Below are 13,162 nucleotides of genomic sequence, written 5' to 3'. Positions count from 1 at the left end.
GATCCAGTAATTCCACCTGTGGGCAGATACCCAAAAGAATTGAAAGCAAGGTCTTGAAGAGCTCTGTGTACAGTGTGTTCATAGCAGCATTATTCACAATAGCTAAAATGTGGAAGGAACCCAAGTTCCATCAACACATGAATGGATAAGCAAAATGTGGCAAATGCATACAATGGAGTATTTGTTCAGCCTTAAAAAGGACGGAGGTTCTAACACATGCTACAACACGGATGAACCTTGACGATGTTATGCTGAGTGAAACAAGCCAGACCTCAAAGTCAAATACTGTATGATTCTGCTTATATGAGGTAGTTAGTCATATAAGAGGAGTCAAAGTCATGGAGACAGAAAGCAGGATGGTGGTTGCCAGGAATGGGACAGGGGCAGGGGGGTGGGGGAAGGGAGAGAGAATGGAGAGTTATTAAATCTAATGGTTATAGTTTTACCAGCGGAAAGGAGCTACGGAGATGGAAAGAGTCACCACGGCGATGTGGTGATGGATATACAACATGGTGAATGCATTTGACACCACTGAACTCTACACTTAAAAATGGACATGGTAGGGGCGCCTGGGTGGCTCAGTTGGTTAAGCGTCCAACTTTGGCTCAGGTCATGATCTCACGGTTCGTGGGTTCGAGCCCCGCGTCAGGCTCTGAGCTGTCAGCAGATTCTGTCTTCAGATTCTGTATCTCCCTCTCTCTCTGACCCTCCCCTGTTCTCTCTGTCTCTCAAAAATAAATAAAAAAACAAAAAAAAATTTTTTTAATGGACATGGTAGATTTCATGTTATGTATATTTCACCACAGTAAAGGAAATTGGAAACGAAATTGGAGAAACAAAGCCACAACAAAAACAACCAACGGCACAAGCAAGCTGTGTAGGGGATGAGAGGTAGAAAGATAAGACACTAATATTATGTTTTAGTTTAGAAGTCAGCAAACGATGTATATTGACAAATATACATATACACAAATCATGTCCCACGGAAGTGCTCCCAGATGGCCAGGAAACTCTTCCCTTAAGTTGACGTCTTCCTCTTGTCTCTGTGTCTCTGTGTGAGCAGGAACCATACAATTGGCTACCAGAAAGTCATGGTCAAGTGTGAAGGAAGGGAGAAAACCCACTGAACTTTGCAGTCGCCGCTGCAATGGAGAGTCTGTAAGTTACATCTCTCTGCACCCAAATTACTAGTTTAAATGAACTGCAGATTATAAAAAGCAGTAAACAGGGTTTTGTATTGGACCCTGGGTGTATAAACTGAACTGAAATTTGACCTAATGATCTTTACGTAAAAAAGCGCTTGAATGTGGAGGTAGGAAATGGATTTCTTACAGTCTTTTTATTCTAAAATCATTGCAGATTCACGGAAATGGCAAAGATAGCAAGTGAAGTCCCAAGTTCTCTTTGCCCGATTTCTCCTGGTGGTTACATCTTATCCACAGAATCAAAGTTGGGACACTGATCCTGAGACAGTGTATTCTTTGCCATTTTGTCAGCCGTATAGATCTATTACCCCCACTGCAGTCGAGGTACAGAGCTGTCTCACTGCTGCAAAGATGTCCCTTCTGCCACCCTTTATAGCTACACCCACTCTGACCCCCTATGTCATCCCTGATCATGGGCACCTGGTAATTCATTTTCCATCTCTATCATCTTGAGGACACTTTATTTATTTATTAAGTTTTTAAATTTTTATTTATTCTTGAGAGAGAGAGAAAGAGAGAGAGCGCGCGAGTCGGGATAGGGCAGAGAGAGAGAGGGAGACACAGAATGCGAAGCAAGCTCCAGGCTCTGAGCTGTCAGCACAGAGCCCGATGTGGGGCTCGAACTCACAAACTGCGAGATCATGACCTGAGCTGAAGTTGGATGCTCAACCGACTGAACCACCCAGGCTGACTTTTAAATCCAACGTTTGGCCCTGACAGCTGTGTGACCTTGGATGAGTCACTTCTCTTTTCAGGATTTTGTTCATCTCATCCATAATAAGATGGAGGTTGGACTATATCAGCATTTCTCTCAAATGTCTATAGGCTGATAGGATCTCGAAGTTTCACAGGGATTATCAGAAGGAAAACAAGTTTTATGGTGAAATAAACTACGTCCAAGGAGCTCCTTACATGGGTGTTTCTCTTGCAGGAACTTTGGAGCTTTGCTTTCAAGGTGGCCACAGGATGATTCAACAAAGACTGACACTTATCACATGCTAGGCATTATTCTAGACTTTGGATGGGACTGCAAACATGGCAAATCACTGTCCCTAAGGAGGTTGGGTCCAGAGCGGGGAAACAGACCGAAAACACATAAGCACATAAAGAAATAAGATGATTCCGGGGACTGGGAAGCGCTATAAAGAAAATAAAATAGGTCCATGTAATAGAGTGGTCAGGGAAGACTTCTTAGAGAAGTGACAGCTTGCCACTGGAACCAGGATGATGCAAAAATGGCAGCCACGTGAAGACTCTGGCAGAAGTTGGGGAGAGGAGGTGCTTCCAAGCAGAAAGGCCATCGAAGGCCCTGAGTCAGGCTGATCTGGGACAGTCAAGGCTCAGAGAGAAGGCCTCTGTGGCTGGAATGCAGCGAGGAGGGAGGGGAGAGGTGAGAGATGATTTTGGAGAGGATGGGAGGCCCTGCCCCTTGTAAGTCCCTCAGGCTGCAGTCAGGGGTTTGGAGTTTATTGGGACCCCAATGGGCAACCATCAGAGGCTTCCAAGCCGGGGAATGATGTGTCTTATTTGTGCTTAGGAAGCCCTCCCTGACTTTAGCGCGTAGGATAAACAGCAGCAGCAAGAGGGACGCAAGAACAGAGGCAGGAAACCAGTTAGAATGTCATTAGGATGGCGTAAGCTACACTTGACCATGTCTTGGTCTGGGGCTTGAACAGTGAAATGGTGAAAAGTAGCATAGGTCTGATTGGGCGGCAGGATGAGAGGGTAAGACATGGAAAGAAATCACGATCATTGGTTTTTTGGCCTGATCAGCTGGCTGGCTGGCATCTATCTAGAATGGGGCAACTCAGGAAGGACTTGGCTTTGGGGTCTGATGGAGGGAAGTGATTCATTCAGTGTCCAAGTGGAGGTGTAGGTAACTAAATAGTTGTTAAGGATGGAAGTCTGGAGTTCAAGGGAGAAGCCTTGGCCAGAGACAAAGATTTGAGATCCACCAGACAGTAGATGGTTTGTGAAGCCACAGACCCAGATGAGAGCCACTACAGGGAGGCAATGAAGATAAAGACGGAGTCAAAATCAGCTCGGGTCATTTGGTTCAACTATCACTCAGAGATAGTGGAGGAGGAGAGGAAAGTGAAGGAGCCTGAGAAGGAGCTGCGTAGGAGGAGAACCCGGGAGAGTGGAGTCAGAGAGGTCTGGAAAAGAAAGCTTTTCGAGAAGGAGGAAGTGACGAAGTGTGTCAAATGCCACTGACAGACTGAGTAAATGAGCCTAGAGAACTGACTTTTGGCTTCAGCAAGATGTGGGTTACTGGTGATGTGGACAAGAGCCACTGCAGATCACGACGGGGACAAAGGGCTGGCTGGAGCAGGGTGGAATGCCGACGGGGAGTGGGGGAAGGGCACGGAACGGCAGACAGAGGAATGAGGGTATCAGGGCAGGGCTTCTCGAAGATGGGCGATGAGGCATACTTCTGGCCAGAGGATAATGACAAAGGTCTGCCGATGAGGGAGAAATAGCTGATACATCATAATTGCAGGAGCGACGTCCAGAGAGGGTGTGAAGGGTGGAGCTCAGCTGGGGGATGTCACCAGAGGTGAGGGGTGTGTTAGCTGATTCTCCTGTGACTGAATCCACTTTTCTCTCTGAAGTATGTGGTGCTGTCATCATCTGCATTGAGGCCGGGAGTGTAGGAAATTCAAAGAGAGTAGAAGTAGTAATTATGTCATCTCAAGAGTGAGGATGGGGAGCTTTTTTTTTTTAAGTTTACGTATTTATTTTTGAGAGAGGCAGAGAAAGAGGGAGAGAATCCCAAGCAAGCTCTGCGCACTCCTCACAGAGCCTGATGTGGGACTCGAACTCACAAACCGAGAGATCGTGACCTGAGCCCAAATCAAGTGTCGGACGCTTAACTGACTGAGTCACCCAGGCTCCCCAAGGACAGGAAGCTTCCAAGGTGTGTCGGAGGAGTTGAGGGCCTGCTTGAGATCTGCAGCTTGGATTCTAAAGTGAGCCCAATTGCACCGGTGTGCTGGTTCTTGAGCAAAATCTGGACCCAACCAGAGTCTGGGGTTTTGCCAGGTCAGCGCGATGGATGGAGAAGGGGTAAAGGGGTTAGAGGCAGCACAGTGATTATCAGGCTGGATCAAGGACTCTAGGCTGGGTGAGGACAGTGGGGACATGGCGGATGACGTTGCAAAGGGGCTCAAGCCAATGGCCCGGAGGCCTCCGTGAGCTCAGAGAATTGCTGCCATGGGGCTAATGCAGGGCCTGAGCTGGAAACAACAGGAGGTGGCATTCAGGGCTTCAGGGAGTGGGAGATTTGAGGTCACCAGGGATGACAAGACCGGAGTGTGTGGCTGAGGAGGGCTGGAGACAAGGCTGTTGTGGTCAAGGAGGACCCCTGGCTTCTCTTAGCTCCTGAGCCCCTCCCAACTTGGGGGCCTGAGAGCTAAATCCTACCAGAGCTGGAAAGGGCGAAGCTCTTCACTGTGCAGACAGAGAAACCGAGACCTGGAGATGCAGGTTGCAGAAACGACAGTATCAGAAGCTGGGGTTCGGAATCCCAGTCCCAGGGTGAGGGGAGATTCTCCCCCACCCCCAGGATGCCCCCTGCCACACAGCTTTCCCTCTACTCTCCATCCTCTGGGGGAGGGGGTCCCCCGCAGACAGAAGTCCACAGCCCCAAGGAGTGCCTTCTTCTCATGCCACGTGTCCTGACATGTCTGGTGGCAGATCCGCCCATTATTTCATTCACTCATATGCCCACTCGTTCATTCATTCATTGATTTATTCATTCAGTGATTCTATCTCTCGTTATTCATTCATTAGGTTTGAGCTGTTAAACCAAGTGCAAAAGAAGAGTTCCTTCACTGTGAAATTGCTCATCTACCCATCCAACAAGTCACACATCCGACATACATCCAGTGCCGCCAGTCACAGATCTGCATAGGGGTAACAGATGGCCAGCACATGCCCTCAAATGTCTGGCAGGTGTCCAGGCTTTCCCTTGTTCATTGATGACCTAACCCCTGGTGGCAAGCATGTCATATGTGTGCCAAACGTCTGTTCTTCTAGCCTCTTCCTCATAGCAGAGCTGATAATATGTGAATTGCCGTCGATCAAAGTCCACAAGACAAGTCTTTATAAACTTCGAAAGCTGCCTATATTTCCATCAGAGTTTTTTTTTTTTTTAAATCTGAGAGCAATGCTCGCTTATTGTAAAAAATTCAAAGCATGACAAAGCAAAGGAAAAAACCCCTTACAATTGGATCCTTCCGTCCCTCCATCCCACAGCACCAACACACTTTTGTGTGGGAAGTGACTGTGGATCTTTTCTATACATTTGCAAAGGAAAAAATATATATACATATATACATAAAATATGTATGATGGAGTGTGTATTTACAAATGGAGATCATCGACTATAACTATTCCGCAACTTGTCTTTTCTCTCTGGCGATAAATGAGGAACGTTCTGCCAGGTCAGTACTTCAGATCTCCTTCATCCTTTTTAAAGGACGCATTGCACTCACAATATGGATGGATCTGATGCGTTTCATTGGCTTCTGTCAATGCACATTTAGGGTGCTCTTGTTTACAACCCCCCCCCCGCTACAATGTTCAGTGCTCCTCATTCTGACCTCTTCTGTATGAGCATTTCTTTCCTTCTTTCTTTCCTTCTCTTTCTTTCCTTTCTCTCTCTCCCTCCCTCCCTCCGATCCTTTCATCCTTCCTTCCTTCCTGTTTTACATGGGCTTCAATGCCCATCTCAGAGCCCAGTGCAGAGCTTGAATTCATGACCCTCATATCAAGACCTGAGCTGAGATCAAGAGTTGGACACTTAACCAACTGAGCCACCCAGGCACCCCTGTATGAGCATTTCTGAAGGTTCATTCGCAGAAGTAGAATTGCTGGGGTCATGAGCATTTAAAATTCTAATGGGGGAGGCACCTGGGTGGCTTAAGCATCCGACTTTGGCTTGAGTCATGATCTCACAGTTCCTGGGTTCAAACCCTGGGTCTGGCTCTGTGCTGACAATTCAGAGCCTGGAGCCTGCTGCAGATTCTGTGTCTCACTCTCTCTCTGCCCCTCTCCCACTCACCTCTCTCAAAAATAAACATTAATAAAATAAAATAAAATTTTAATGGATACCCATGCCAGGCATAGCGCCAGACACATAGTAGGATATTTATAACTATCCATGCCATGAAAGGATGCTGCTAGATTGCTCTCCAGGGTCACCCCCATTTCCCTCCTACCGACAATAAACAGAGACGCTGAACTGGCTGTTTCTGCCACCAGGTCCCAGCAACGCCAGGTTTCAGGAGGCCTACTACCCTCCAGGCCACTCCCCTGCTGCTGGGGAGGATTTAAGGGCTCTCATGTCATCTTTGAAGAAAAGAAGGTAGCATCCAGGCTGAAGGTGACCTCCTCCTCCCAGTCTGTAAATCCCATTGCTTAACATCCTCCCGCGCAGGCGGGTGTTTACTCGGTGAGGGCATCAGCTCTGGGACTTCTCTCACTGGGGCTCATTTACATCAATGAGTAAATTCCTTCTTCCTTCTGCTCCCCTTGATCAATCCCTGAAACTGAAGGGAAACGTCTCAGGGCTGCACCCGTTCCTGAAACTGAAGGGAAACAAACATCTCAGGCTGTGCTCATTCTCCTAACTGCCAACTCTGACACGATCTCATCCCAAACTACTGTTCTCCCTTTGGAGCTCTGTCCCCAGCCCCAGCCCGAGCATCTTTGGGGCTGGCTGTGCCATCTCCCTGCTCCTGGCCCTGCCACCTGCCTGGGTCGTGACACCCTAAGGATGGGTATTATCGAGAGCCCTGGAGGAGGCTCGCGGCAGGGGCAGTGCTACTTCCGGTCCTCCCAAGAGCTTCGGCCAGTGTTGTTGCTGTGCCCTCCATCCGGGGAGGAAGGCCAGCCTCCACGGGCTGCAGGCGGGCAGGGCAAAGGCAGGGTCACGGTGGAGGAGCCCAGCCCTGCCTGAGCCCCGAGATACTGGCACGTATCTCGGAAGGTCTCTCTCACTCTGCGTCTCCGATGCTAGTCCCGCAGCTCCACACTTTGCTACAGGCCCCGAGGACAAAGATGACTCTCTCGTGAGCTGAGGGGGTGAATGCTTCTTTCCCCTTAGGGGTTAACTCTGCAGCTGAGCAGAGGTGGAAGCGCCTGGAACCACGCCGGGCTGGAAGAGAAGGGTGAATCTGCCCTTTCCTCTCCTCTTTCCAGGAGATTCCAGGGTGGGGCAGATCAAGATCTGACCAGAGGCCCTGCCCCACAGATGGCCAGCCTCCCCACACCCCTCTCCTTTGCCCCCTCCCCACCCCCACGGCGAGGAAGGCAGGGAGCTGAACTTCACCTCTCCTGAGCAGGGCAGCAGGAGGATGGGGTGGGGAAGAAAAGAGCAGTCACTGCCGCGCGTGGTCCCCAGCTTCCTGTCCGGCTCTTGGCACCCTGAGACCTGGGTCTGGGTCAAAGCATCTCCAAAGATCCTTTCCCAGAGGGTGGTTCACAGATGTCCTGTCTGCACTGGCTCCTCATCAATACGTCCATGGTGGGATTTGGAGATGCAGTGACCAGCCCCCACAGTCCCCCCTCCCCGCAGTCCCTGGGCTCAATCCCCAGTTACCTCCCCGCCCAGCCAGAGGCGGACTCTCAGTGACAATCAGCTAAGGTTTAGTGAGTACACGTTTGGGGGGAGGGTGCAATGGGGTCTCCTCTATTCAGGTAGACCCGGGGTGCCTCAGAGCCCACAGTCCAGTCTCCTACAGAACAGAAGTACCCTCTATAGTATCTCGGAGCTGGCTGTCCAGTCAGGATTTGTATATCCCCCCGATATGGGGTTCTCTCCACTCCCCAGAGTAGCCCGTTCCGCCGTCAGGCACCTCTAAGTGTTGACGTTTTCCTCCTGGCAGCCTCCCACCTGGGACGGGGGTGGGGGGTGGACACTGCCACTTCTGACGGGCGCTGGGGACAACAGAGGCGGCTGGGCCGTTTCTGCCACCAGGTCCCAGCAAGGTGTGGGGCAGGGACAGGAAAAGCAATAAGTTAAAACCCAGAATGGCCAGAGACACGGCACGATGGCTGGGGGCATCACAGGGTAGAGTCCCAAGAGTCTCTGGCTTGATCCGGGAGGCACGGGGGAAGAGGTGGCTGATGGCGTCGCTCCGGGCAGCAGGTGGCTCAGAAGGCGGGGTTGTCGATGCCGCTGGGCACCTCGGCATATTCCTCAGGCCCGAAGCTGTAGGGAGGGGGCGGCTCCATGGGAGTCAGGACGGGCTTCAGAATAATCTGCAGGGGAAAGAGGGGACACAGAGTTTTCCGGGGGCCTGGCAGCAGCCATCCCCCCCCACCCCCCCAGTGCCGGCTGTGCATGATTACCAAGGGGAGAGGTGACCCCATGGTGACCACGGAGCCCCCTCTAGGTCCACAGGGCTGGTGTGAGGAGGGCCTCACTGTAACCCGTTGCTCTAAAAATCTGGACCATAGGGAGGTACGGCCAGCCGAGGAACCGAGCCAGGAGTGGGGCAGAGATACCCACCTCGCTGTAGGGGGGCGGGGGCTCAGAGGCAGACGTCCTGACTGTCTCTGGGGGGGCAATGGAGGGCGGCTCCGGGGGCCCCTGGTGATCCATCGAGGGGTCTTCCTCCTGTTCTCTGCAGCTGCCACAGAACCGCTTAGCCAGACAGCAGATGCACAGGAGCGGCGTGATGGTGAAGAAGGTGATGACAAAGATCCTAGGGCGAGGAACCCCCAGCATCTCCCTGAGTGTCGGGCTGTCCCCACTGCACCCCCGCCCCTGCTGCGGGCAGGAAATCCGGTCCCCCCGTAGACTGCGCCCAAGGAGATCGCCCTGGGCTCACCTCAGGGGACTGGAGAAGAGCTCATTCTCCTGGCAGCAACTGTCACCGCAGCATTTGAATCCCCTGGGGCAGGTGCTGGGGGGCCAAAGAGACACTGCTGGTCCCACGGCGGCAGGATGATCCCAGCCTCCCCGAAACTCACCCATTTCTTGGGGGGCACAAGCCATGCCCTAGCAGTGGGGCCCCGTGGGGGGAAACCTGGAGAAGGGACCCGGGATCTGGATTCTAGGCTCGTCTCAACTACGTGTGCAGAGTTCTGCTCCTTCCTGGTCTCACTTTCCTCGTGCATAGAGTGGGTGTAATGAATGTTCCGTCAACATCGCTGAGCAGGTGTGGGGCAGCCCGGGGACAGTGGCTACAACAGCACTCCACTGACGGGAGGGCAGCAGTGGCGTCTGTCCCTGAACTAACTCGAGGAGCCCTTGCTGGAGCCCATGGACGAAGAGGTGGGAAGGGCAGGCTGTTCCTGGAACGCCAAGTGCTGGCTTGATGGAATCATTCATCAGCTCAGGAGCCACCCCCTCCTCATTGTGCTCAGGCTTTTTGACATTTATATATTAAGGCTGGCACAGATAGTTTGCCCGCCCCACCCCGGGGTGGTGGGGGGAGCCCTCAGACAAGAGGCAGCAGAGAGAGGGGTGGGGATTTAGACTTCAGACCCACCCACAAGTGTCAAGCTCCTTGGCTGGAGAAGGAGCGTGAGGAGTGGGGGCTTGTGGGGGAGCAGGAAACACGATCATGCTAGAAGGGCAGTGGGTAAAGATGATGGATGAGATGCCTTTCTGCCCCCCTCCCCCATGAAGGCAGATAGGGCAGGATTTGGGGTGTCCCTCCCTCAGACAGGAAGTTAGAGCCCAAAGCCTAGACTTACAAGAAGAGACCACATTTGGCTGCAGCCTGTGGAAGAAAAGAGGCAGAGGTGAGGGGTCGTGAACTGGGGAACGGCATCTCTACCCCCCTGCTGCCCGGGTACAGAGCCTGCTGTGGGGTTCCCAAAGGATCAACCCTTTCCTGCTCTCCACCTCACATCAGGTCTACAACCAGAGCCCCAGCTGACACCTGGCGCCCCCAGCTCTCCTTTCTCTCCTTGCCACACCCCTATAACACAGGCACTTACCCCCAGGGCTGTCAGCTCACGCCTTCCTGCCACCCCTCCAATCTATCTCCTTTCCTGGACCGTGGGTCCAGGGCACTGGCAACTCTCCTCCTGCCCCGCCCCCTCCGAATCACTCCCCCACACTGCAGACAGGTTCCGATCCAGCAAATCTGATCACCCAGCAAATCTGATCTTGCTGGAAGCTCCCTTCAGTGGCTCCCTGAGCAGGGACCCCCAGTGACCAGCCTCTGCCCCCTTGCCCACACATCCGCTGGGAGTTCCCTGCACACGCCTGGGTGTTTTACACCTGTGGGCCATTTGTCTGGCAGATCCCTGCCTGGCAAGGGGTGGGGGGAAGGAGGAGAGAGTGGTGTTCCTCGTTCTTCGAAGCCCTCCAGACCCTTCTCTGAAGGCCCGGTTTCTCCCTCTCTCCATTCCTCTTCTGGACCAGAACTATACCTATCCCAGTCCACTCCCCCAGGGCACGCCTTTCCCCTCACCGCGCTGAAGTTTTCTCATAGCTCTTATCCACATCTAACAGGCTACACAGTTCCTTTTATCTGGTTCATTGTCTGTCTGGTCAGAAGAACGTAAACTCCAGGAGGGCAGGGATTTTGGTCTGTCATCACTGTTGAAAAGCCCAACAGCCGTAATATGGGCAGAATGGACGAAAGAGTCTTTTCAGATTACAGTAAAGCCAAGAAAACCAGTGACAGCCAATGACTGTTGGGCTGAGTCCCCCTTTTCTGGGCTCAGCCCCACGCGGAAGCCTGCCTCCCACAAACCTTGCCCCCGCAGAACTGGAGCCAGAGAATCGCGAATGAACACCCACCCGCCGCCCCCCCCCCCACCTCAATCCGCAATAGATGGCCCAGAGATGATTAGATCTTCACAGCACACAGGGGCAACTGCAGAGTTGGGGACAGACCAAGGGGTCCAGGCACTCAGTAGAAGCCTCTTCCCCTTCAGATTCCTGGACCCCACTTTCCTGGGGCTTTCTTGGCTCCCAACTAAGAAGGATAGAAAACAAACAGGTTTAATCAATTAATCCCGAGTTGCTGTTTGGGAGGGTAGACCTCCCAGATTCTCTCCCCCCCCTCCCCCCGACTTTCACCTCGGGCAGGTCTTGTCTGGGGTGGCTCGGTCTGAGTTTTATCGAGCGTGCGTTGGTGTGGTTATAAAGAACCTCGGCGTACTTACACGTGCAGTGCGGACATTATCAGCACCTGCCTCCTGGGGTCGCTGGGCGAAATCAAGAGGCTTGCTCAGCTTAGCGCTGGCACAAAGGGCTTGCCTAGCGGCTGAGAAGGAGTGCGAGGGTTTCAGGGGCAGAGCCCCAGCGAGTCCACACAGTTGTGTGACTGTGTCCTGTTCTGGGGAGGGGGCCTGGGATGTCCTGGCATTTTTTTTTTTTTAACGTTATTTATTTATTTTTGAGAGAGACCAAGCATGAGCGGGGAAGGGGCAGAAAGCGGGAGACACAAAATCCGAAGCAGCCTCCAGGCTCTGAGCTGTCAGCACAGAGCCCGACGAAGGTCTCGAACCCACCAACGCAAGATCATGACCTGAGCAGAAGTCAGATGCCCAACCGACTGGGCCACCCGGGGAACCCCGGTCGCTGGCATTCTTAAACAGAAGTGAGACATCCCTGTTTTTGACCCATGTCAGTGGCCAAAACAATCTGCCACCCCAGGACCAGGACGGGACAGATCTCTCGCATCATTTTCAGAGGATGGAGGCCAGGGAGGAAGGAGGGGGGTGCTTAATCCCTGCCTCAGGCTCAGAATCACTGATTTCAGAGGTCAACCGGCCTTGGGTCAGGCAGCCAGCTCAAATCCTGCACAGACTAGAATCCTACCCCGGCTCCTAGAAGGGGTGGAAGAAGCCTTCTCTCCCCTAAGGCACAAGCAAAGACACAGTCCCAGAGAGGGCCAGAGCTTCTCCCAAGGTCACCCAGCACTTGAGGAACAGAGACAGGCGGGTCAGACGTCCAGACCTCAGTTCCCGCTAGTCCCCGCTTTCTGACATAGCGGGAGGAAGCGGGAAGGATGTGCCCAGGTTAATATGAGGGTCAAAGTCCCCACTCACAGACAGGCACTAGGTGTCAGATGGTGGTGGGCGGGGTCCAGGTCCCTCTACACAGTCCCCCCGCAGATGAAGGAACCCAGGCTTTCTCAGGGCCTCCCTCCACTGCCCTCACCTCCACTTCCCGGGCAAAAAGAGAAAGGAAGTTGCTAACTGCGTACGGACCGACCGGTCACCAGGGAATCCTGACAAAGGAAGGTGGCGACCGCGCTCCAGAAGTAGGCCCCTGACCCACAAAGTTCAGGGCCCGGAAAGTTCTATAGCTTTAACTCCCAAGCGCTCACCTGTTGGGAGCCAGCCAGCAGGCTGAGCAGCAAGGTGGGTACGAGGCCTGGGACCCAGGCGTCGGACATCCTGGCGTGGGGGCCACAGAGCTTCCGTGTGTGTAGGGGGAGGAGGGGGGAGGCGGGGCCACGACCTCTCCCACGTCTCTCCACCTATGGAGCCCCGCCTCGGATGGGGGCGGAGCTTATGCACCCGCGAAGGGCCGGGCTTGGGGCAGAGAGGGGGAGGGGAGGAGAGGGGCAAAAAACCTGGGTTGGGTTTTAGGAGGTAGAAGAGATTAACTGGAAAAAAAAAAAAAAAATTGTGAGGTCACTCCTAGGCTGAGGAGCCACTCTTTGCCAGTCCCCGCTCCTCCACTCCTAAGTGGCTCCGGGCAGGAGAGAGACAGGGCTGCGCCTGGCCGGGGGCCAGGATAGGGGTGGGCGGCGGGGGAGAGGATGCCGGCGGAGCGAACCACCCGCCCACCCCCCCGCTGCAAGTCCCTTTCCACCTGGGCTTGCAGGGGCAGTGGTTGGGGGAGAGGGAGGCGGAGGCTCGGGAGTGGATTGAGGGCAGTGTATGGGGTGGGGGTGGCGGGGATGTGCCACCTTCATTTTTGGCCAAGAAGGACGGAGAGGCGGCCTGGGTGATTTCAGGAGCACAGCGCTAGTACA

At 53.4% G+C, this 13,162-nt stretch overlaps 1 protein-coding gene across 1 annotated transcript; it reads right to left on the bottom strand.

Moving 5' to 3' along the window:
* Positions 1-7,839: 7,839 nt before the first annotated feature.
* Positions 7,840-12,590, bottom strand: TMEM92 (transmembrane protein 92). The gene is made up of 5 exons (XM_039227935.1): positions 12,509-12,590; positions 9,915-9,940; positions 9,044-9,118; positions 8,722-8,917; positions 7,840-8,471 (listed from the first exon to the last, which is right to left on the bottom strand). The coding sequence occupies exons 1-5, from the start codon at positions 12,575-12,577 to the stop codon at positions 8,364-8,366; spliced, it is 474 nt and encodes a 157-aa protein (XP_039083866.1). The 5' UTR covers positions 12,578-12,590; the 3' UTR covers positions 7,840-8,363.
* Between the last annotated feature and the right edge of the window lie 572 nt (positions 12,591-13,162).

Source organism: Hyaena hyaena, unplaced genomic scaffold (genome assembly GCF_003009895.1).
Source record: "Hyaena hyaena isolate Hyena2069 unplaced genomic scaffold, ASM300989v1 scaffold_29, whole genome shotgun sequence".
NCBI lineage: Eukaryota > Metazoa > Chordata > Mammalia > Carnivora > Hyaenidae > Hyaena > Hyaena hyaena.
This window is presented reverse-complemented; position numbering and strand designations above follow the sequence as displayed.

What these genes read in the sequence shown, in the direction of transcription:
- TMEM92 (XM_039227935.1), bottom strand. Translation starts at nt 12,577, where the DNA reads ATGTCCGACGCCTGGGTCCCAGGCCTCGTACCCACCTTGCTGCTCAGC. An exon ending in GCCAAATGTGGTCTCTTCTT is followed by an intron (nt 9,119 to 9,914) that starts GTAAGTCTAGGC and finishes TTGGCCCCCCAG; the next exon opens with CACCTGCCCCAGGGGATTCA. An exon ending in CCCCGCCCCCCTACAGCGAG is followed by an intron (nt 8,472 to 8,721) that starts GTGGGTATCTCT and finishes TTTCCCCTGCAG; the next exon opens with ATTATTCTGAAGCCCGTCCT.